Here is a 24,312-nt window from a genome sequence, read left to right as displayed (position 1 = left end):
GTTCCAAACAGGATGCACATGCTGTCATTTCTAACATGAAACAGGAGACAAGAGTTTCAGGGAAGGAGCAAAATGCTCTGTCATGTACTCGGTAAATGAACACACAGAAGATAGTCAAAGAAGGAAGAGAAGGAGAAATGATATTGTTGGGGAGGTATCTTCAGTGCAATAAAGGACTTAGAAGTCTTCTTGCTACAAGTCACCATGGAAACCACCTTCTAAAATTTTATTCCTCTTCAAAGTTGTAGCTCAAGCATCACATTCTCTGGGAAACTTAACTAGACCCTCCAGATGGAAGTCATTGTTCCACTCAGTGCTCTCAAAACACATTGTTTGTGCCAACAAAGCCCCGTTCTGATGATGCTGTTTTATGAATACTTTACTTTTTCTCATTTCATTGTGATCTCTGTTGCCAGCTGGGATCACATAGGCCATCTTGGTATCTCTGATACTTAGCTCAGTACCTGGCTCCAAGCAGATGCTGAGCTACACTTACGAGATTAGACTAAATTCAGTGAGATCCGTGATAAATGAAAATGCATGTGCCTAGGAATAAAAGACAAACAAACAAAAACAAGAAAAGGGTGGCAATAATCCTTGCATCCCTTCAAACACCTTTAGCAAGGGAGTTCGCAGTAGGGACGTATTCACACATCTTGTACCTTCTTACCTTTTAAAGCTTAATATATTTGAGAAACTCTGAGACGTTCTTATTTCAAGGCAAAATGTTCAAACATTTCTACTTAAAGTCCTTTATCCCAAGGGTTTCAGAATAGCTCACGACTATTTCTGGCTACCAACAGCGCCATACAGCCCTGTTTCAGAGCATCAAAACTTACCAGCAACACTGCAGGAAATCAATGAAGTATGCTGGCTTGGCCTGTAAACTAAAATGCCACCATGTGTTTGCGAGTTTAACATTTCAGTGGGTGAACAAGTAAATGAGGAGAGAGAGAGAAGGACAGAGATGATTCCTTTCATATAACAAACTCTGCCTGAAAGTCATTTTTATACAGACATAATAAGCTCAATTTTAAACAGTTATCTATAAAGAAACATTTTATCCCACTGGAATTTCTCCATGCTCATATTATTCTTTCAAATGTGGTTTAAACAATTTAGAAATAAATCTAGATCTAAATTAATACAAAAATATTTAGGCAAAATGTCAAATTTAATATTTTAATTATATTTTGAAACAATCAAAAATATAACACATGAGCATCTACCACCTAGTTTTAACAAACATTTTACCATATTTGCTTTTGATCTTTTCTTAAGAGACATCACTTTACAGATAAAGCTGATGCCATCCTCCTTCCTTAATCACATTTCCCATCTTTTTCCAGGGTTAGTATATATAGCATCCTTATGAAAATTTTAATTATATTTTTCATTATTCAAATAATGGAATTTATGATAGCATGTTCAAATATGTATTAAATATAATTTTAAAAACTAATTTAAATTAAATTGACCCTAAAATTAATAGGTGAATGATAAAGGATGATGTAATCATAAAGGGAGATCATTTGATACAAGTTTTAATTATGAATGTAGTTAGTTCGTGCCAACGTAATTTAATCAACATTTTATTTTTATACTCAATTATAACAGCATAAACTTTTGTGGACATCAGTCTGGAAAAAAACATGTTGCAAAAGCACCAAGAATTAATTTCATGAGGGAATGCCACAGATATACAAATGTCACCTTATTTTCCTACCGTTATAGCCTAAGATCAATAAAATTGATTGAAAGTTGTTGGATAGATATCTTATTGTTCCCATTTACCACCCACTCTACACACACACACACACATACACACACACACACACACACACACACACACACACACTCACTGCTCTTAGCTCCCTAAGAGCCAAGGAGTGAAGGAAAACATATTAGGTCTTAGGCTGACATTACCTAATCAAAGGAGTTGTGCCAGATCATGAAGTGAGACTCCCTTTTTTCTTTGACTACCTTATAGCCTTTATAGGAAAATAAATAAAAATTAATTTGACTATAAAAATATTAATTTGACAATAAAAACTTATTTGACTACCATAAGGACTACCTTATGTCCTTTATAGGAAAGGAAATAAAAATTAAACAAACAAATGCAAACCACCTGAATGACATAATGGACAATGTTTTCAAGCTACCAATTTTACCACAGTGAAGAGCTCTTTTGCATTTACTGTGTCTTATATCTCATGTATCAAATCCTGGGGCATGATGTCAAATTGCAGCTTTCTGGACAATCTAGACTGTAATGATGTCTATACTTATTTACTCTTCAAAGTCCTTTGTCAAATGAAAGCATACAGAGGGCCAGTCTGTAAAACGTAAACATGAAGCCACCGCACTGCTGAAGTGGGTGTGGGAATCCCACAGTTGGTCCTAAAAGAAAGTGTTAAACACTCAAATGGATGGTGACAGAGAGGAGTGAGTGAGAATTTAGTCTATCACAGTATTTCAAGGCAGTTTTTTTCATTGTATTGTTTTTCCTTCCAACTTTTTATTCTGGGGTTTTCATGCCTTCTGACTTTGTTATGTACTAAGACCCATCTAGTCAGAGCAACTACGCTTCTTAGTAATCATAGAGTCACCCTTGGTTATTGAATATGTTTTCCAGCTTAATGAGCAAGAGCGTACACATGATGCTAATGAGGGATTTTTGCTTCAAGATACTTTTAAAAATGTATATGAGTAAGAAGAATTGTTTACTCTGATTATTTTAAGATGTAAATGCAGCTGCTTCAAAGAGGAGAAAATAATCCTGAGAAAAATGCAACTGTGATACATGAAAACGGATCACGAGTTAAATCCTGCTTCAACTCTATAGTTTATACTGAAGAGTGGTGTGAGAGTGCTTGCAGGCTTAGAGGGAGGCTTGTTTGCCCTCTAAGGCAGCGGCACTATTGCGTAGCTGCTGCCCCAGTCTTCAGTTAGTCCTGGAATCAGGCAGGGTCGACATTACTACAAGGAACATTTCTCCAAGCCATAGTTAAGGGTGCTTACATGGAGTCTCCATCATACTAGAAGCCTGTTTGCTTCTGTCCCAGTAGCAAAGAAAGAAAATTCTCCCTACCAGGAAAGGAAAGAATCCTTTCCTGAATCCCACACACAGCTGCCTCCCTAAGCCTTGCTGCTCCAGTCCTAAGTTTCCGATTTGGAACAGAATACAGGTCAGGAAAAAAAGCAGGAAAGGGTAGAGCAGGAAAGGCATGGGGCTGACAGTTTTGCCTTAGGGCTTTGCTGTATTAGGCCTTAAGTATCAAGGCACTAAGCCCTATTGATCCTTCCTTACAGTGAATGCCTCACTGCTGAGCTCGCCTTGCTAGGCCCTCTCGCTGACCGCCATAGCCTGGTGACTAGTCCCCCTGCCAGCATCCACAGCACCATCTTCCTAAAGCATCCCTTTCATCATGGTGACCTTCTCATCACCCTGTGCTCAAAAAGCTTTCTGGACTCCCCATTGCCTAGAAGATAAAGGCCACTCTTTGGACCGGAATTGAGGCTCTTTACAATCTGTCTATAGTGTTGTACTCTGCCACTTTTATTGGGAGAAGTTCATTTCAATCTGACTGATTTATTCCTGTTCCCCCCCGCAGCACCTGGTACACTGGCTGCCTCTGCATGTTTCCCCATGGCCTTCACTCCATTGCAGTTCTGTTAAATCCTACCTAGCTTTTAAGATAGTTCAGATTCCACGTTTTCCTTCCTATCTTGTGAACATTCGACCCTAGAGTCATGTGAACGTTGGAGCTAAGTGCCTGGCACAGGGGGACCCCCCCCCCCAGGGTTTCATCTCCTTTCTCACCACTCCATCACAGTTTTACTTGGTGAAGGGGTTCTGCTGATGGCTCCACCATTGATGTTTTAGGATCAGTGCGCTATATTATCTGTCCCTGTCCTCTGATACCACATACATATCATCTGTAGCATGTGGAAGAATGTGTATCACTGAGCATGTACATTAGACAAGAATGCTGAATCCCTTAGAACGGAATAAAGGAGTGAGAAAGGGAGTGTGGCTAGAGTCAGAGGAGCTGAGATTTCTCAGTAGGCAAGCTATCTGCCCTTAGAAAAAGCTAAGGAACTTGCTGGAAATGCTGATTTCTGAGTCTCATCCAGATAGACTACATCAGAATTTATTTTTATTTTTTAATTTTTTAAGGGCCACACCCATGGCATATGGAAGTTCCCAGGCTAGGGGTCAAATTGGAGCTACAGCTGCCAGCCTAGGCCACAGCCACAGCAATGAGGGATCCGAGCCACGTCTGTGACCTACCTACAACCACGGCTCACAGCAATGCCAGATCCTTAACCAACTGAGTGAAGCAAGGATCAAACCTGTGTCCTCATGGGTACTAGCCGGGTTCATTTCCACTGAGCCATGACGGGAACTCCCTATATCAAAATTTCTCATGTCCAGTCTTACACTAAATTTGGGAAATCTCTTCCTTTAGAGGGTAAGAAAGAATATTTACTATAATTGCAACTCACCACAGCTGCACATCAGAATCACCTGTATCAGTTCAGACAATTGCAGTTACCTCGGCCTCATACCAGACCTCCTAAGTGAGAATCTTTGGGTTGGTGCCCTAGGTTGAAATATCCCACAGAAGGTTTCAATCTACACCCAGGATTGGAAACCACTAAGCCAAAGTAAACTATGACTAATATTGATTGGGTAATTACAATTCTAAAATACTATTAAGCACTCTCCATATATTATTCCATCCCATCCCTACAATTCTGAGTTAGTAACTCCATTTTCACAGATTTGGGAAAGTTAAGTAACTAGTCCAACGCAATACAACTAGTAAATGATCAAGCCTCAGTTAAATACAAGCCTTTGATATAAAATTCCAGGTTCTAGTCTCATTCCTATCTACCTTTAGTATTTTAGACATTGTTTTAATATATGTCCATTAGTTTCTTTCCTAGGAATTGTTCCTCTTGTTAAATATGTGAACATGTTTAACTTCCTTTTGAAAGTTCTGACATCGCCCAGGAGAAGGGTTTCTCAGCTTAGTTCCCCTTCATTCATACACCCATTGATTGGCTATCTGCTGCCCTTGGCTTTTCCAATATTCCTAAGTCCTTTCCATCTAACAGGCCAACTTCTATGTTTAACTCCCTATAAAGAGTTAGGTATTAGTGGTAACTGAACTTTTTGCATGTACAAGAGAAGCCTGGTGCCCCTCCAACAACCTCTCTGCAGTTCTGGGTAACGCATCTGGGTAAAGGCATTGCTCCTTTCTCCTAGGTTTCTAAACAAAAAAGGACTGCCTTTCTCAAAAAAAAAAAAAAAAAAAAAAAAAAAAAGAGGAGTTTCCATTGTGGCTTGGCAATAACGAACCTGATTCAATAACAAATGTCAATATCTATGAGGACGAGGGTTCAATCCCTGGGCTCACTGAATGAGTTAAGGATCTGGTGTTGCCATGAGCTATGGTGTAGGTCACAGACTCGGCTCAGATCCCGAGTGGCTGTGGCTGTGTTGTAGGCCAGCAGCTGCAGCTCTGATTCAGCCCTTAGCCTGGGAACCTCCTATGCTGCAGGCACAGCCCTAAAAAGACAGCAACAAAATAGTACTGACCAAACCTCTCATATGTTACTGAGTAACATTGTGGTAGATGTTCTACTCTTAACCCCTCAGGCTAAACTTTTCTACCTTTTGTATAGAGGGTTTAACTTTTCAATGTATATTCACATCTCTTCTCTCATTTTTTTTCCTCACCACTCAGTCATTCCTGAATTGTACTTTCTTTACAGGTAGAATACTTATCAAGTTCCATCAAAAGGAGTGACATGAAAATTAACAAATAAATGGGTTTAAAGTATCACAAGAGTCTTGAATGAAGGGTGCACACTGTTTTTACTCTTACTAATATAACACAGCTCACCCATTACAGTTCTGAAGGAGAACGCTGATAGCAACTCTGATCTCACGTACTGGCCAGGCCAAAAGGAGTCTGCATCCTAACCTTAGAGACAGACAAGCTCAAGGGAAACAAACCAGTCAAGGTCCAAAACAGGCCAAGAGCCACTCTCACTGCAATGCAAGTGAGTGCTTTAAAACTGATTAGGAATGTTGTATGGTCAAGATTCTGAATGGACACCAGATCAAGGACCTTGGGAGAGGAATAAGTGACAACCATGTTTAATAGATGAAATAAAATCTAGTGAAATTAGAGGGCAGCCACAAGCCAGACACATGAATAAGTAATTTGCTACCAGGCAGCGTTTGCATCCTCACACTCTGGTGGATGACGAGGCGTTCTTACATACACGGGGAAAGGCTTATTTAACTCATTTCAGAACATCCTTTAAAGATGCATTTCAAGAGAGACAGGGAACTAAATTAATGTCAAACTCCCCCAAAATATTCATGAGATAATTATAAATGTATGTGAGTTGTCTTAGACACAACCTTTTACTTCCTATAATTTAGATTCTTCACTCCATCAAGTGGTCTTTTAAAATTATTGGATGTTTCTCTTCTTCTTCTTTTTTTTTTTTTTTACAATTCAGAGAGCTACAGTTTTCAGTCAATGTTAATTTTCTTTGAAGGATTTTCAGAGGGGAGTATTTCCACATAGAGACCCCTGAAATTATTATTTTCAAGTAGGGCTGATTCCTTTTCTTTGTAGCCTAGAAGAAAAGAGATCTATGTAATCGTGGTGTCAAAGTGTCAAAAGACTGAAATAGGTTAAAAAAAAGAAGAAAAGAAAAGAAAACACAAAAACCCTTAAAGGCATCCACACAGTCTTCAGCCTTACAAATCCTTGGCTCATATAAAATACTTGTGACATGCTGTAATTAACTAGTTACTCCTCTCAGAATGAATAATAATGCAATTATTTGCCAAATGCAGTGAAGAAGGGATAGTTTCTGTTTTCAAAAATGTTTGCCTTTCATTTCTGTAGAATGAAAAACCCTGGATTAATTTACATAAGCTGCGAAAGCACAGAGTGACCTGCAATTTCACTGTTACACTATATGATAATTCTGTCACCTTTTTATTAGCACCTTACATTTTTCAATGGTTTGAAACAGTACTAAACTGACAAGTCACTACCATGTTAAAATTGCACTGGTTCTTAAAAACTGCACCCGCATACCACAGAATATAAGTAGGCACCGGGCTGGTGAAAACGTCTCCTTTTTATAATGGGACTTCCATACCATTGAAGCCATCAAGGGCTAGTGTGAGCTCGGTTTCCTTTGTCTGTGTAGACACAAACAGAAGGAGGAAGGTGAACCTTAGTTCTCCAAGGTCCTTCTCCTTCCTTAGAGATTCCGTGTGCCAAGTAGCACAAAGTTAGATGAGAGTTTATCTGAACATATCACTGATTCTCTTTCCTATGTGTTAATGTCTAGATGACTTTTTTTTTTTCCAATTCCATCCCACCATTATCTCAGTAATTCATTCAGCAATCATTTATTGAAGACTTGCTATGATGCCCTGTGGTCGGTACCAGGAATTCAAAAGTAAAAAAGACACATTGCCCTTGAGATGGTGGCAAACAAGCAAAGATATAAACTAGAAAATAGGCACATTAACAATGTCATAAATGCCACCAAGGAGCCCACTCCCCCAACACACATACTTAAATTCATTCACTCATATAAGCACACAAAACCCAGCTACCTTGTGAATATGAACTTCCAAAAATTCTAGACTCTTTAACAGTTTTAAAGCAGAAACTTGGAAAAGATTTAATTCTAAAACCTTCAGTTTTGTAATTTCATTAGAGTCAGTTGGAATGTGTTTGTGTGTGTGTATATATCTGTATAAATGTGATTTGGGGAGAGTTCCCTTGTGGTGCAGTGGGGTAAGGATCCTGAATTTTCACTGCAGCATCTCAGGTCACTGCTTCGGCTTTGGTTCAATCCCTGGTCCGGGAATAACACAAGAGTGGCCAAAGAAAATGTTTTTGTAGAGCTAACAATATACAAAGTTTTGTTAAGGATAAAATATTCTAAACAATTGATGCCTTAAATAGTCAAATTAATTTAATACTTATCAGTTACTCATTCTGATATTAGGTGTTAATTCTGAATGTTTTAAAACTAATAGTCTCTGATTTATCCCTGTGACACTATGACGCTAAAAATCCTGGGTCACTCATTAGGGAAGCCAGAGACGAAGACTCAATATGATTTAAATTCATAAAACCATGATAAATATTCCAAAAGTAAGAACAGCCTTGTTTTTTTCCAAACCCCATTCATCCAAAGTATTAATTAGTTAATAGTAGGAATTTGGGTCTATCTTGTTTTTCATTGTACTGAACAGTATGCAGAACACTGCAGGCTTTGGCATCACACTGCTGATATTTGAAATAAGGTGCTTTCCCACACAAGCTGTGTGACTTCTCCAAGCTTATTTTTTCTAATCTGTAAGATAGAGATAGACTAGTAACTACCTCATAGAGATAGAAGGATGAAAGGAGTAATCTCATACAAAGCTTGCAGCACTGGGACAGACATTATCATTAACTTAGCTAATGTTATGATTATCATTATTCTCAAATTCAAGTGAATAGTCATCTGATCTCCATGAGGACATTTAATATTTGCCATGGTAATTATTTAGCCTACCCTATGTCTGTTTTATGGCAGTACAGTGATGATAATTTATATTAATTTTATCATTTCTTTAAAAATATCAAATCATATTACTATATTCATTTCATTGATGTATGTATTGAACGCAGAGTTACTGAAAGTTTAATGTATGAAAGGTGTTGGGCAGGGTAGGCAACACAAAGATGATTTAGCCACTACTTCTAAAAGTCCAGAAGTACTTAGAGTTTGAGATCATGGTCCTGAAATCCTAAATAATTATGCCTAATAAACTTAGGTATAAAAAATATAGTAAATAATGATCATATAATCAGAGTTCATTGGTCTTTCATAAACATAGAAATGCTAGGTCTTTGTAAACCAATCCTAACATTTCCTTTTTTCTGAGCTACATAGTTTTTAAGCCATTTCAGCAATCAAGGAGGGTTCTTTCTCTTATTCAAAGAAAAAAAAAATTCCTCATAGATTTCCAACTTCCAATGGTTGCTGAAATTCATGAACTGATTTTTTAATTATTTATTATTTATTTAACAGATGCAAGGCTCTAAGAGGTGGAGAGAGAAGGGAGATTTATGACACTATATAGTAGAGAAAAGGAAGTATAATCCATGCTTTCATGAAGGTTATACCCAGCAAAATTACATCCTACTTTCACCTGAAATAACCTAGGTCCCCCTTTTGAGATGAGAATAGAAATGCCAAATGTCTATATTTTTTCCTTAGCCATTCCTTGAAAGGCTTTATTTGAGGCAGCAAGAGGAAGGAATTTCCAAAGGGGAAACAGACCTCGAAAGGAGATCCCAGAACAAGCGATGCTAGCGAGGAAGGGAAAGGGAAGAAGATGTGGGCCCAAAAAGTCTGTGGGACTAAGATCAGATCAGTTAAACAGGAAAAAATAGCCAATGAGAAAAGGAATACCTTGCAAGATATCCTGAATAATTGTTTAGGTTGGTGCTATGGCTTAAGTGAATTCTTCACTCAAACATTGAATCTGGTCAATTCAATTTAATCAAATTTTCTCTTTGCATCTCTATTCTCATTTCATCATTTTGTTATGATAGCAAGTGGATTTCTCAACTGCCAGTCATTTTCTGGTCAAGATTATATATGGTATACATCCCTGAATTTCTTTGGCTTCAATTTGGAGAAACCTTCAAAGACCTTGATGGCTTACATAATGTACTCTTTAGAAGTTTTCATATACCTTTCTGTCTGTTGTGATACTAACAGGTAATTATTTCATTGTCCTTCAAGGAGACAGTCCCTAGAGTCTAACACAATAGTCAAAACCTAAACTAGTTTCAGCATAAATGAAGCTATCGTTTCAAAAATACAAAGTGTCCATCCTTTCCCCTCTCTATTTACTACAAACAGTTAAGCAGAATAAACCTGATCTACAAAGGCACTTCTTCAAATCCATTATGAAAAGGACCAGAAGCTCTTTGAACATGCAGACCTGACCTCCGATTTTTCAGATGCCAAGAATCAGCCAAGGAAGCAGTGTCGTGATCCCAGTAGCTGTCATCATACAGCACCATCATGGCCACCTAAGCATGTAGAGGTGGTTACCATCTGTACCTATTTGTTCCTAAATAACTGAAGTGGTACAAATAACCAAGTGTTCCTAAAGCAGTTGTCTACAAAAAAAAAAAATCGTGTACAATACCACTTTACCTGTCAACATTTTTAAGAGATCTAGGTATTTCTGATACAGATGGTCTAAAGACTACATTCTGAGAGGCACTGGTGTGTAGACAAACCCTCTCTCACTCAATCAATGAGCTGATCAAGCAGTGATTCCCAGGAAGTAAGTCTGGTGCCAGGCTGAATGCTTAAGAATACAGAATCCTAGGCTTCTCCCTAGATTTATGATGACCCAGAAATCTGCTTATAAATGTTTAAAAGTTCTCCGGAAAATTCTAATACACAGCCTGTGGTGAGAGGAAAGGGGTTGTATTTTAGTTGAACACATCTGTAGGGGGTCCTTGTTCCACAATTTACTAGCTCTCTGACCTTATGTAATATCATTGGTCTGTAAAATGGCTGTTGTGAAGATTAAAGAAAGCAATGCATGTTAAGAACCCAGCATGTAGTAAGCTGCTTGTTATTGTTATCATTATATCTGATGCTCAGCTCTAAGTAAGATATACAGAAGTAAAATGAGTAGTTCACTGCTTCTAGAAGCATATCATCTATTTAGAAAATAAATATAAATATTAATAAAAATTTAAAACAGTTTATATTCTCAGGCAGTAACATATTTGCCCACACAAACAGACACAATATTGAGCCACAAAAAAGACTGTAAAATATAGTGAATGATAAGAACACAGGAAACATCAAAAAATCTTGCTTTAAAAGCGGCTAATTCTTTTAAAATTAATTCAGGTGACCTAATTTTCATTAATTCACCGAATTTTTCTTTCTGTTAAAAATATTAAAATCATGAGTGATGATCAACTTATTATTTAAAACTGAAAATAGAGTAGTATGTATCTGGGGAAGGCTCCATGGATAGACTTCAACGGGCCCATGAAACCTCTAAAATATTATGCAGAGTTGCTTATATGAGTACAAATATTTCTGAAGAGAGATCCATACCTTTTATCTGATTCTCAGAGGGTTTGGTGGTCCCCCCAAAATGTTAAGGACCGCTGAAGGCCCACCTCTTATGTGCATCCTCATATAGGCTGAAGAAGTGTAACTCCTGATTGCATCCCAAATAATCTCCTTGTGTACTTTCTCTTAAAAGTCCTCTGAATCATTTTCTTCCAGCTTTCACCATTCAAATATCCCAAGAAAAGGAGTAACACAGTAAGATCTCATTTAAGGAAATTGTAAAGCCGAGTTTCATGGCTACTTCAGCCTATTCAATTTCTGCAGGCATCAGCACGGAAGTTTATGTACATGTTTTAAAAGTTCCAGTGGCACAGATTAACTGACGATGATTTTCTGAGTTTTCCCTTTTTATTTTTATCCATTGCTCACTCTTCTGAATTATTTTTGATTAGTTCTATGTTTCTTTTCATCTCAGGTAGAAGAGTGAAGGAACTTCCCCTGGAAGGACATAATTCAATTTTTGCCAACTTGCATTTTGCCAACCTAGCAATTCTTCCACTTTGTGTTTTATTTAAAATGTGGTAACAACACTACTGATGCTACACGTTTTTATTCCTCTCTTCCTTTAGGTGTGTGTGCAACATTGACTGTTCTCAAACCAACTTCAATCCCCTCTGTGCTTCTGATGGGAAATCTTACGATAATGCATGTCAAATCAAAGAAGCATCATGTCAGAAACAGGAGAAAATTGAAGTCATGTCATTGGGTCGATGTCAAGGTAATGTTCACACCAAAATTCATTTTAAAGAATGTCTTTAGTCTTTGCGTAGAAATGAAATGTGGAGATAACTCCTTATTAGGCAGCAATTTCATTTTTGAAAGACCGTTGTGATTTGTAATGGATAATAAAGTTTACTGTAGCAAATGTGGTGATTATAGGAATTCGAGGGCCTACTGGCAATTGTCCATAACTTTTTTAATGACCACACCTGTGCAATATGGAAGTTCTGGGCCAGGGATTGAATCCAAGCTGCAGCTGTGACCTGAGCCACAGCTGCAGCACAACTGCATCTTTGAACCCACACCTCTCCAGCAACCCAAGCCACTACAGTTAGATTCTTAACCCACTGTGCCATGGCTGGAATTCCCATGTTTATTCTATATAGTGGGACTGTATCTTCAAACCATCAACACAGAGGCCAATATTCAGAGAGAAAATATTCTCCTTGCACAGGGAAAAAAGGTGAAAATCACTTTTAGCAAAAAAAAACTAGAGTAATTAGACAACCCTGAAATCAAAAGCAAATCACACCATTTTTATGGATTGATTCAATAAAAATATTTCAAGTATATTTTTATAAGCAGGATGTACTAAAATGTTCTATTTTGTTGGTTGTTCAGAAACATATTTTCTTGATTTTTGACTAGTTATTCTTTTACCCAACCTATCTCAGTTATAATTGTGAACCTTCTCCTTGCCCTAAACATTAGAAAGCCTGTATCATTCTATTATTCACTCTCAAACAAATTGACATTGTAAAGCTTCTTTATATAAAGACTGCTTAGAAAAATACCTTGATTGCTCAGTGAAAATACCTTCATTATAATTAAGATACTATTTTGAAGGATGCTATCAAGGACAACATAGAAGATACTATTTTGAAGGATATGTTTGATAATATCTAGGAAATAGTTAATTAATTTTTATTCCTCATTTTTTAACACAGATAACACAACTACGACTACTAAATCTGAAGATGGGCATTATGCAAGAACAGATTATGCAGGTAAGTAATATTTTCTACTGCAAAATATGAGCACCTGTATTAAAGAGTCCTGGAGAATCACTGTTTACCATTTTAGGTTGATCGTGCAAGATTTCTGACATGTGCAAGTGTTCTCTTGCTTAGTTCAAGTTTTCAATAGGCAAGATTGAATATTTGTTGAAGCAAATAGGACACTTTTTTTGCCACAGTTAAAGCAATTGTCAAAAATGTCAGTAAGATATAATTAACTTGTTTTGACAGAAAAAAATGGTACAAATGACAAAACATTTATCAAATTAATGGGCATCAATGGAAATTAATGCAATTTTTGGCAGTGTATTGTAATAAATGCAAATGTTCTTGAATTTTTATAAAAATCAACAATAAAAAAGTTTAGTCTCTAAAATAGCTAGAAAGAAAGGAAAGCTATAAATAGTAATACAGGCTCTCTCTATTTGGATGCAAAGTTAAAAAGGTATGGTTAATTTATTTTAAAAAATAAATTTCTCAGAGTTCTGCTGTGTCACGGTGGGTTAAGAATCTGACCACAGTGGCTCGGCTCGCAGCAGCAGAGGTTCAATCCCAGCTGCCTGGCACAGTGGGTTAAAAGGATCCTGCGTTGTTACAGCTGCAGCTTGGATTCCATCCCTGGCCCAGGAACTTCCATATGCCATGGACGCAGCCATAAAAAAAAATTAAAAATAATAAAAATAAATTTATTTAATTTATTTAGTAGCTAAAATGTAAAATTATAGTTACTAAAAATTACGCTCTGACACACTCAAAATTATAAAGCGTTTTATGTAGAAATGTGTAAATCTTATTTACCAATTATATTATTTTGAGGAATATTTTTACCTATATAATTTTCCTTGGGTGAGAAATAATTTACCGATATTCAAATAAGATTTTAACAGACTCTTAAATTTTATAGAAATTTAGGGTAAAAAATGTAACAAAAATAAAATTATTGAGGTTTATAATGATATGTGAGTTGGGGTTTTTTTTGGGGGGGTGTCTTTTTAGGGCTGCACTCGCAGCATAAGGAAGTTCTCAGGCTAGGGGTCAAATCGGAGCTGTAACTACTGGCCTACCTCATAGCCACAGCAATGAGGGATCCAGGACGGGTCTGTGACCTACGCTACAGTTCACAGCAACGCTGGATCCTTAACCCACTGAGCAAGGCCAGGAACTGAACCTGCATTCTCATGGATGCTAATCAGATTCCTTTCTGCTGAGCCACGACGGGAACTCCCAGTTTTTTTAAATCAGTCTTCCATTTAGCTATGAAACGTTCGTAATTAGATTTATGGCTAATATTCATTCAAAAAGTTGCTTGCCTTTTGAAATACCATACTATTCACTCTTTCTGCAATTGCATGTCCTTTAATAATATTTCTCCCACTATATTTATATACATAATGAATCTTAATGATATACTTTAGAGTTAGATGTTTTCCTTATAGATACCTCAAACCTCTTAGAATTTGAAAAATAACAAAAGGATTCTTAAAATTTTAATCTTAATGATTTTCAACATGTAAATAAAACTTTTTGTGTGCTAGAAGCCTAGAATTATCATGGACAATAATAAGAGGAAAAAAATGCTATGTAGATATTGTATATCTGTTCCCAAAGTGTCCAGGAAAAATATTAACAGGTATTCCTTGAGAGTTCCTTTGTGGCACAGTGGGTTGAGGATCCAGCATTGTCACTGCACTGCTATGGCACGGGTTCAATCCCTGGCCCAGGAACTTCTACATGCCACGGGTGCAGCAAAAACAAACAAAAAAAAGAGTTCCCACTGTGGCACAGCAGGAAACAAATCTGACTAGTATCCATGAGAATGCTGGTTCCTTCCCTGCCTCACTCAGTGGGTTAAGGATCTGGCTTTGCTGTGAGCTGTGGTGTAGGTCGCAGACATGGCTCAGATCCTGCATTAGCAGGCAGCTATAGTTCTGATTCTGCCCCTCGCCTGGGAACTTCCATATGCTGTGGGTGCGGCCCTAAAAAAGCAAAAAAAAAAAAAAAGAAAGAAATATTATGTGAAAATAGCAGTCCATAGTCAAGTGTGAGAAAAGAATTATTTACCCAGAACTCCTCATAGCTCTACATGCACTGTAAAATTCTTAAAAGATATGCATATTTTATTTAATGGTTTTTATGTTTTGCAAGGAGTTTCTAATATATACAATATACACACAAATATAGGCTATATAGTAAATGAACCCACATGTATTCATCATAACCTAGCCCCACCCTCATACCCATCATTCCCCAGTTTCAAAACATGTGGAAATAAACTCCAGAAATTACATCATTTTATTCATAAATACTTTACCTTGCAGCTCTAAAAGATCAAACCTTTTTAAATAAAATTACAATGTCATTACCACACCTAAAATAAGTAGAAATAATTCCTAATAATGCAAATCTTTTATCAAACTTATTTGATGACTAGCACATTTCTTGTGGCACGTTTTGCAATACTAGTGTCACCGCTAAGAAAGCACTTTGGAATATGCTGATCCACAGGAAAATGTTAAAATTAATGAAAGATAATACTGGAAAATTAAAATCTGAAGCTAATAGCATATTTAAAAATTTTTAAATGATATAAAATTTAAATTCAACTTTTTTTATAAATAATAACTATATGTTGGCATTTTAAGTCATTACCTGACATATTTAATTCTACTGTAGTCTAAAATATTTGGAGATTTTACAAGGATCTCAAATTTATAAAAGGAGTAACTTACTAACTGTACTTAAAATACTTTACTCCTCCTTTTTTTGGCAAAGTAATTTATTTGGAAAAAAACCTCAAAAATGTAACATTTTGTGACTATCTTCTCCATTGAACCATCCATCACTGGACTCAGGGAAATAAAACCTCTCCCTGAGAATTGTCCCTGAAACTAAGAACTCTTCAAGTTGATTAGGATCAATATGTAAATATATGTGCTTTTATAAAATTGCACCAATAAATATTATAATAGTGTTTACCATTCTCTCAATATTATTCATATTGTGTATTAATAGTTTATCCATTTTCAAAGAGTTTTAGGGAGTTTAATTTTTATTTCAAAAAAATTTTATATGTAAGTTTGGTTTCAAACAGATCATCTTTGGTCTTCAGTGTTAATACTTTTAATTGACATTGTTTCCTATCTTATGTCTTTCTTTATTGAACATGAGAATGTGTTTTTAAGTACATGTAAATGAAACTATCTAGACACCCCGTGTTGTCCAAGATCTTCCAATTTGACATCCAATTTATCTAGTAAATCTCAAAGAAAAACTTTCGAGATAAAAGTTTAAAAATACATGTTTGCTAAAATCCAAATTTAAGACAGGAACAAAGATAATGTCAACTGAAGCTTGCAACTTTTAATTAAACATTGATTGCACGCTGTAAAATTCTCCTGGATTTAATTTGTATGTCTTTATCTTCATCAATGATCTTATTGAAATACAATATATACCCCTTTTTAGACATTATTTAAATAATAATCATTTCCCTCAACATTTCCATGCTTCCAATAGTATTTGCACTTTCCTGAATTTTGGAAACACAAACTTTGGAAAAAGTAAAAGGAACCAAATGGAGACTCAGTATGTCATTGTCCTCTTGATTTCTATTTCACATGCTCCAAACTCCCCAAGGAAGGAAAACAGGAACTGTGTGACTCATGTTCCTAGAAGTTTGCTATGTGCTTAGAGCTAATTTAATGTCAGTCACTTCCCTTGTTGGACAAACATTCATGCACTTCACCACAGGGAAGTACAGATCTTAACCCACTCTCATTTTTTTTTCCATATATGTCCTTAGTACTATAGGTTAAAAACTTTTCCCAAGCCCCCTTTTTTCCTCTTTGAACCTACCTTGCAGCTATTAATGTAAGAACACATATTTCTTTTAAAAAAAATGCTGTCTCATTTTTCATATCACTTTTAAAAAGAGAGACTCCAACTAAGGACCAGCAGGGGCTGATTTACAAAAAAAAAAAAGCAAACTAAGAGAGCCATGTCTCCAACAAAACTAGAATGTGACTTAACTTAGGAAGAGCTGTGAATTCTGTGACCCCCATACAGTTATATGACAGGCATATAGCTGAAGTGGATGCTAGGAAACCAAAGAATTTGCTGGATCATACCTGCCAGTGTTACTTTCTGATTGTGTGTGACTTTGGTCTCTATTCTGCCCTCTCTCCTTTAATGAGACCCAAGGCATTGGTTTGTCCTGAATCAAAAGCTTTGGGTCTCTTTGTTTCAAGCCAGACAGGATTCCTGTCTGATGAGCTAAACAAGCCACTTAATGCTATTCTTCCTTCATCAGTCTAAGACAGGCTTAGATTTAGGTCTTTCTCTTCACTGGCATAAAGGTTCAGAGAACACAATTTTATAAAACCACAAAGCTAGGGCTTTCAGGGATTTCTTCTGTTTCCAAATGCTAGTTAGTATTAAACTTTCCTTCTGGAAATTGTAAATGGCAAATGTTTTATATGTCTTGAAATTTGCAACATTTTCTTTAAAAAAAAATATACATCGCCCTCATGTCTTATAATAAAAAAATGAAATACTATTTTGTTTTTTTCATTTGCCATGTGTATTTTCTGATTGTGTTATTTTTCCTTCCAAAAGTCTGGTTATGCTTCATAAAATGGCTGTATATTTTTCCAATAAAAATATACTTAATTTTATAAGTTATTAGGTGTTAAAGAAAACAAGTAAAGCAAATGAAGTTAAATTATTTTGTCTTTCATAATCTATAAAATAAAATGTATTTTTAATGACATTCTGTACCAATTCCCAAAAGTATTTGCAGTGGCTTATAATGAAAATATATTCAATGAAATTGTTTACAGAGAAGTTGAAAACATAAAAGCAGAAAAAAAGAGTTGTTGAGAAAAATAAGTGTATCAGCAACATAGACTATTGTAGTTGCTGCATTTAACCCTAAGCTTGCTTGCAACCACTATAAAAAGAGAAATTATGATTGAGTCAATTCATTCAACAAATATTTTCAGAGTCCCTGCTATATGCACTCTACTGTTCTGGGCTTTACAAAGGTGATTAACCAAGATCTCTGCTAAAATGGCACTTAGGTCTTTCATTGCCTGATAAACATAAATAATCAGTTCAGAGACCAAAGACCAAGTTCGTCCAGGGCCAAATTCTGAAGGATATAGTTAACAGATATTTTTATAAGGCATCACCAGAAAATATAGAATGGATAATATCTTCAACAGTGATTTTTATAAAATATGCTAAGAGGCTCTTCATATGGCTGGGTATTTTTCAAAATCAACTTCTGATAACATTCTAGAGCATGGCATTAAAATATATATAGCTCAATGATAGGGTTTCTATGATAAACTAAAGTAATGAGCTATATTTATGTATATTTTCAAATTGGAAAATAAAACAGGATACTGAGGAAAATGGCTGTGAGGGAAAGCACACTCAGCTTGCTTTCCTCATGTATCTAGAGGTTCAAGAGGAATTGGATAGCAGAATAGTCAGAAAGCTTGAGTAAAGATGAATATGTTTAAAAAAAATGTTAGATTATAGTCTGTATAGAGGGAAGAGAAACTTCTCTTGTTTTTATTAACTGTTAATGAGAAAAGTCCTCAGTTACCTCCACTCTTGGAGGGAGCCAGCATCTCCTGAGCTCTGAGTCTAGGTACGGATGTGCATGGAGCCCATGTGTCTACTGAAGACACATTACACCATGGCCGTTCATCCTTCTTATAATATTTAGGCAAGATAAATTTTTAGGAATTATTCTCTTTAGAAAGTTTTTCCTTATCTTTAAGCAATTAGATATTAAGCTCGGGTCTGAAATATGGAAAAAAGTAACCAGAAATACACATTTAAACCAAATTCTATCCATCCTATTATCTTTCCATCAACCCATTTTACCACACTAAGAGGAAACTGACATCTTGAAAGAGTATCTAGATAGCCTAAGTGAATTGTCATAATAACTTTTTCTCTGTAGAAGTCATTGCAATTTACAAAGGCTTTTCACATATATTGTCTCCTTCCATCTTGACAACAGAAATGTGAGGGAGATATTATATGCATTTGACAGGTGAGAAATGGAGGTTCAGGAAGATTAAGTAAAAAGACTGTGTGATAGAGCTAAGGTTCAAACCATCGTTGCTAATTTCAGAATCCAGCAAAGTGGGAACGGTGAGGGATCAAGGGAGAAGTGTCACTACCTGACATTCTCAGAGGCATTGGTACTTACTGTGCACCTTATAAGATTAACCCCTTGTGAGTTTCAAATTCAAAAACGTTTCACCATGATATCCACATTGCTTTGAGATGCTCCAAAGAGTTACCCTTCTCTTTGAACTTTTGTCTCTATATTATAAGGACTGTATTATTTGGATTTAAAGTTCTCCTGTTCTGTTTCCTATTTATCCATATATACAAGAGAAACCAAAGGGAACAGTGTTTGTTACCAAGTAATCCTACATTAATAGAAATGTGTGTGCTGCTTCATAGTTTTATAAAGACCCATTCACATTACCTTCTTCAATCTAATGTCGATTCACTAAAACAGGGTTATAAATACTGGGGGAAATGAAATGAAGGCCCAAAGGAGCTAAATGGTTGACCTGAAGCTGGACACAGTATTTTGACATACTGACCACCCACTCATGCAAATAGGGCACTTGCTTGACTTCTTTACTATTTGCCTCAATTGCTCTTCAACTATACATATATTAGACATGAATAGCAAATGGTTACATATCATATTTATAACACAAATTAATTCAGTCATGTGGCAAAAATCTGCATTTAAAATGGAAGCTTTTTCCATTTGCTCATGAACACAAGGAGCACTTCACCAGAAAGCATGTTATGTCTAGGCCAATAATTTGATCGGTAGGAAATAAATAAATAGCAGCAAATGCAGGCAGCAGCTTGTAGCACAAATATTGGTATCAACAGTGAAATAAATAAAAACGTTTGCCCAGGCTATTACAGTGCCACTAGACTAGCCTAGAATATTTAAGCTCAGGAAATGAATTAAGATGTCAAGATTTTCTCAAGATTTCTGAGGGAAAGTGTCTCAATTCAAGTATTTTCCCCTCTGGGATTTACTTTAGAGTGCTGCAAAATTCATAAAGCTTTCTGTGAACTCTAACTCACCATTTTCCTTGCTCTCTTGAACTTCCGTGCTTTCATTGTTTTCCCCATAAAATCATGTAGCCAGTCATCTGTAATATTGTGTTCTGTTCGTGGTTATAGATAAACACAGAAATAGTATTTGCAATACAGATGAAGGTTTTTTACTGAAGAGTTGCCTTGGGCCCTGCTAGAAACTCTAGAAAACTTTGTGTTTATGCCCCAGTTCATAAATGCATCCTGCATCATTTATGTGCACATTTTCCTATTTGAAACATTCCTTTTTGAAACAAATTGTTCACCATGAGGTGTTAACTTATCTACTTTTCTTTTTCATAAAGGCGAGTCAGCCAGTTTAGTGGTTAAAGCCATTAAAAATCAGAAAGAGCTGAGTTGAAACGCAGGCCATGCTATTATTGATTGTTTAAACTTGAACCAATTAGTTGACCATTCTGAGCCTCAGTTTCTACATCTGTTCGACAGAAATAATAAACCTACTTCAAATGGGGTTGAAGTTTGAATTAAAAGATGTTACATAAGGCATTAGCAAGCAACAAGTAAGCTAACTACTGCCATTATTTTGTTTTCAGTTCTGACAACTGAAAAGAATTTATTTTTATGGGAAATAACTCATTGTATGGGATATGATCTGTTCATAAATGTGTTCAGAGTTTGTATACATATAATGTCATTTTTGAGTTATAAAAAGTTTGGTTTTTTTCTACCAAAGTCATATAACAACATATTGAAGATACCTCAGCTGATTTTTTAATTCATCTACAAATAAATATTTATTGAGCACCTACTATCATTTTTAAGTCATCAACACATCAGTATGTCAAAATTTTCACATGGCCATTTTTTTCAGTTTTCCTCTATTTGACATAATGTAATGTATGGTATATTTTTATCACTTCAGATTATTAAAGCATGGGATTCAAATAGGAATTTAATAAGAAGATATGACATTTGACAGAACTGCAAGATCATGATATCACTTTATATTTCTTTTCTAATTAAGCTTTCGAATTAGTCATTTATACTCCCACAATATAAGTCTGAGGACTTACACATTCATTATTTAAAATAAAACTGATGCAGTGGGTGACCACAGTGATGAAGAGGTATCAAGCAAAAATAACAGAGATGTGGCACATAAGAATTTGTTTCTGTTTATGCAACATTTAGAGAGAACATCGAAGTCAGGACAAAATTTTCCATAAAAACTGATCATCAAGGAAAATCAAGTCTTCTAGCATAGTGGGCAAAAGAGGAAAAGCTGTTTGAGCTCCAATATCTAGATATTACTGGCAAAAGTAATATAATTCTCCACTATGATTTACCTTTTGACCTCAAGCATATTATTTCTGTTCCTAAGAAACAGAGGTATAAATATGGGTAGAATGTGTGAAACAGAAAGGAAACTAGGATATGCCCAAATGCTCTCTGCAATGTCAAGACACATAGTTCTCCATAAAACTAATATACAGAATTCAAGCAGTTTCCCAAAAAACCTAAAATATCCAGAGCACTTTGATTTGCTGCTTTTGTTAATGAGCCTGACATGCCCCAAATATATGAACCCACATTATCAAGCACATTAAAAATTCAGTTCTCACATCTTGACAATTTGAGACTGTGTACAAACATAATCAACTAAAAATATTTTTAAATATCTATGAAGCTAAAATCTCTCGGAGAAATTGCATTTCTAAACACTGTTACTTGTTTCATGGGTCATAACTTCTTCCCTCTAGTTGTTCATTTGGAAGACACTCAGACTTTTAGTTTGAACTCAGTAGTAACCAAAAGAAATAAATATAACTTATAAGCCAAACTCTGGATATTAAAAGTGTATGAAAATCAGTGATAAGGCTTAAGAGAAATGGTAGCCCAGGAACCTGAAAATACTAATGAAGACCAAGGGGACAGCATCCCATCCCCACCTCTGAGACCTGAGATGTTGGGGAGGAGGGTAGAGGGTATAGCCACCTTATGAGTAAGGGAAGGGATTGGCATTCTCTGGGAAATCTGGTGTTTCCGTGTGTAAGAAGAGAGATGAGAATTTCAGTGAAACATCTGAGTATAGAAGGGAATTTGCTAATTATGGAACACAGTCCCAGGGGAGCTTTGGGAAGTGGTTGGATGTTGTGGGCCCAGAGATAAGTTTAGTCAAGGGCAGAGAACTAACAAGGACAGCATATCATGGTTATGATGGTCCAGTGGAGATGGACAACTGGGACAACAGGGCAAGAATTGCATAATTGCATATTGGGAGTTCTCTTGTAGTGCATCAGGTTAAGGATCTGGCATTGTCACTGCAGTAGCAAGGGTCGCTGCTGTGGCATGGGTTTGATCCCTGGCCCAGGCACTTGCACGTGCTGCAGGTGCAGCCACAAAAAAACAAAGAACTGCATTGACTAAATTCATGAAAAAAGTCTTGGACTCTTGGACAGGTAGGACGAGTAGACTCAGAAATCTTTCAGTGCACTGAGAGTAAACTCTTGCTTCCTGGTGAACTCAGATTAACCAAATTTAATGTCTGTGTATGCATTTGCAATAAGAAAGAGATACCTAGAGAATCTGGTTCCTCTGATCAATGCCTTCTCTTCTTAGAGCTCAATTCCCTGAGAAGCCCAGTTATAATGAGGTTACTTAGTGAAACTAAACAGAGCATAGATTGTTTAGACATTTAAGGCATCAAGCTAAGACAGCCTGATGTAAATGACTACACAACAGGGATACTCCTATCCACAAAGTTATATAGATAATAAGTGCCTTTGGCCAGAACTTTCTCTCCCACAGTTAGAGCCTACACCAACAAACACTGTGGGCCTGTGGTAACACTTCTTTATTGTGTTGCCATTTTGGGATGTTTTTGTCCAATCTACCTATTTTTCTAGTATAATAAATTTAGTCAAGATAAAGTTGAGACCTCCCTCTCAGAAGCTGTTTGATGACTTGAAGGCATTCTAGTGCTCTGGAAAAGCACAGGGCAAATCCCGCTCTTCCTATTTCTGAGTTTCTCTGGAATATGATTCGAAAGCCCCTTGGATTTAACAATATTGGTATGAATATCAGTATTAACCATATTGGATTGATAGGTCCTTTTGCATTGTGAAAGCTGCAGAAATTTTTTTGTTTTGTTTTGTTTTTGTCTTTTCTAGGGCCGCACCTGCAGCATATGGAGGTTCCCAGGCTAGGGGTCTAATTGGAGCTGTAGCCACCGGCCTACACCAGAGCTACAGCAACACGGGATCCAAGCTGGGTCTGTGACCTACACCACAACTCACAGCAACGCCGGATCCTTAACCCACTGAGTGAGGCCACTGAGTGAACCCTCAACCTCATGGTTCCTAGTTGGATTCATTAACCACCACACCACAAAGGGAACTCCTGCAAAAGTTTGATACAAAGTTAACTTTGAACAACATTCCTTAATATATAATCCAAAGAGGTTTGACCAATAACAAAGAAAAATAGATCTTAGGAAACACGTCTAATATTTTTCATATGTTCTAAAATAATTCTTAACATCTATGCTAATAAGTGTCCTTTATGGTGACATTGTTAATGTTTCATTTCCTAAAACATAAACAGAATGAGTTTATTAATTATCCCAAAGAGAATGAGATGGATGGTTCTGAAGAGATGTGAATGCATTATCAATGTTTGATAGTATTATATAATATTCCTGTACTATATATTCCAGGCCATTAAAAAAAAATTACCGCTTTTAATCTTCTTTTCGTATTTTCTAAGATTCAAAGCTGTGTGTGCTGGCCATACATCAGAAAAACACCTTCCCAGGAGCATTTCATTTAATAATGGAAATAAATGTCTAACTAAAACAATTGAGTAAAAAATTTTAAATCATTCAAAAAATGAAGCCTAAAAACAGGCTCCATTTGTCCTCCAGAAATTAAGTATTCTGGAAAGACCGTGTTATTAGTCTACAGAGTTTAAACCAACAAGCAATTAGTGTTTTGTCAGGCAGTACACATCCAAATTCACTTCTGCAGATTGACTGTTCATGTACTGTCACAATTATTCTACAAATCTTGCACCACTGGGTTTTTTCTATTTATTTTTCTGTTATTTAAAGAGCCCCAGGGAAGTTGAAGGTTTCTGGTTGTTTGAAATAATCTCTGAGCAAATCTCATTCTTGTCCCCAAACCCCAGCCACTCAGCCTTCCCCATAGTTGGCACATATGCCTTTGTTTCTGATTTTTAATGAAAT

At 36.2% G+C, this 24,312-nt stretch overlaps 1 protein-coding gene across 1 annotated transcript in view; it reads left to right on the top strand.

Moving 5' to 3' along the window:
• The window catches only part of TMEFF2 (transmembrane protein with EGF like and two follistatin like domains 2), a 262,166-nt gene that overhangs the window by 197,745 nt on the left and 40,109 nt on the right, over nucleotides 1-24,312 (top strand). The window contains exons 6-7 of the mRNA XM_047773106.1: nucleotides 11,793-11,941; nucleotides 12,891-12,950. Coding sequence (XP_047629062.1) covers nucleotides 11,793-11,941; nucleotides 12,891-12,950 — 209 coding nt within the window. The remainder of the gene's footprint in view (nucleotides 1-11,792; nucleotides 11,942-12,890; nucleotides 12,951-24,312) is intronic.

This window comes from Phacochoerus africanus, chromosome 3, assembly GCF_016906955.1.
Source record: "Phacochoerus africanus isolate WHEZ1 chromosome 3, ROS_Pafr_v1, whole genome shotgun sequence".
Lineage (NCBI taxonomy): Eukaryota > Metazoa > Chordata > Mammalia > Artiodactyla > Suidae > Phacochoerus > Phacochoerus africanus.
Note: the sequence above shows the minus strand (reverse complement) of the source record. Positions and strands in the feature narration are given on the sequence as shown.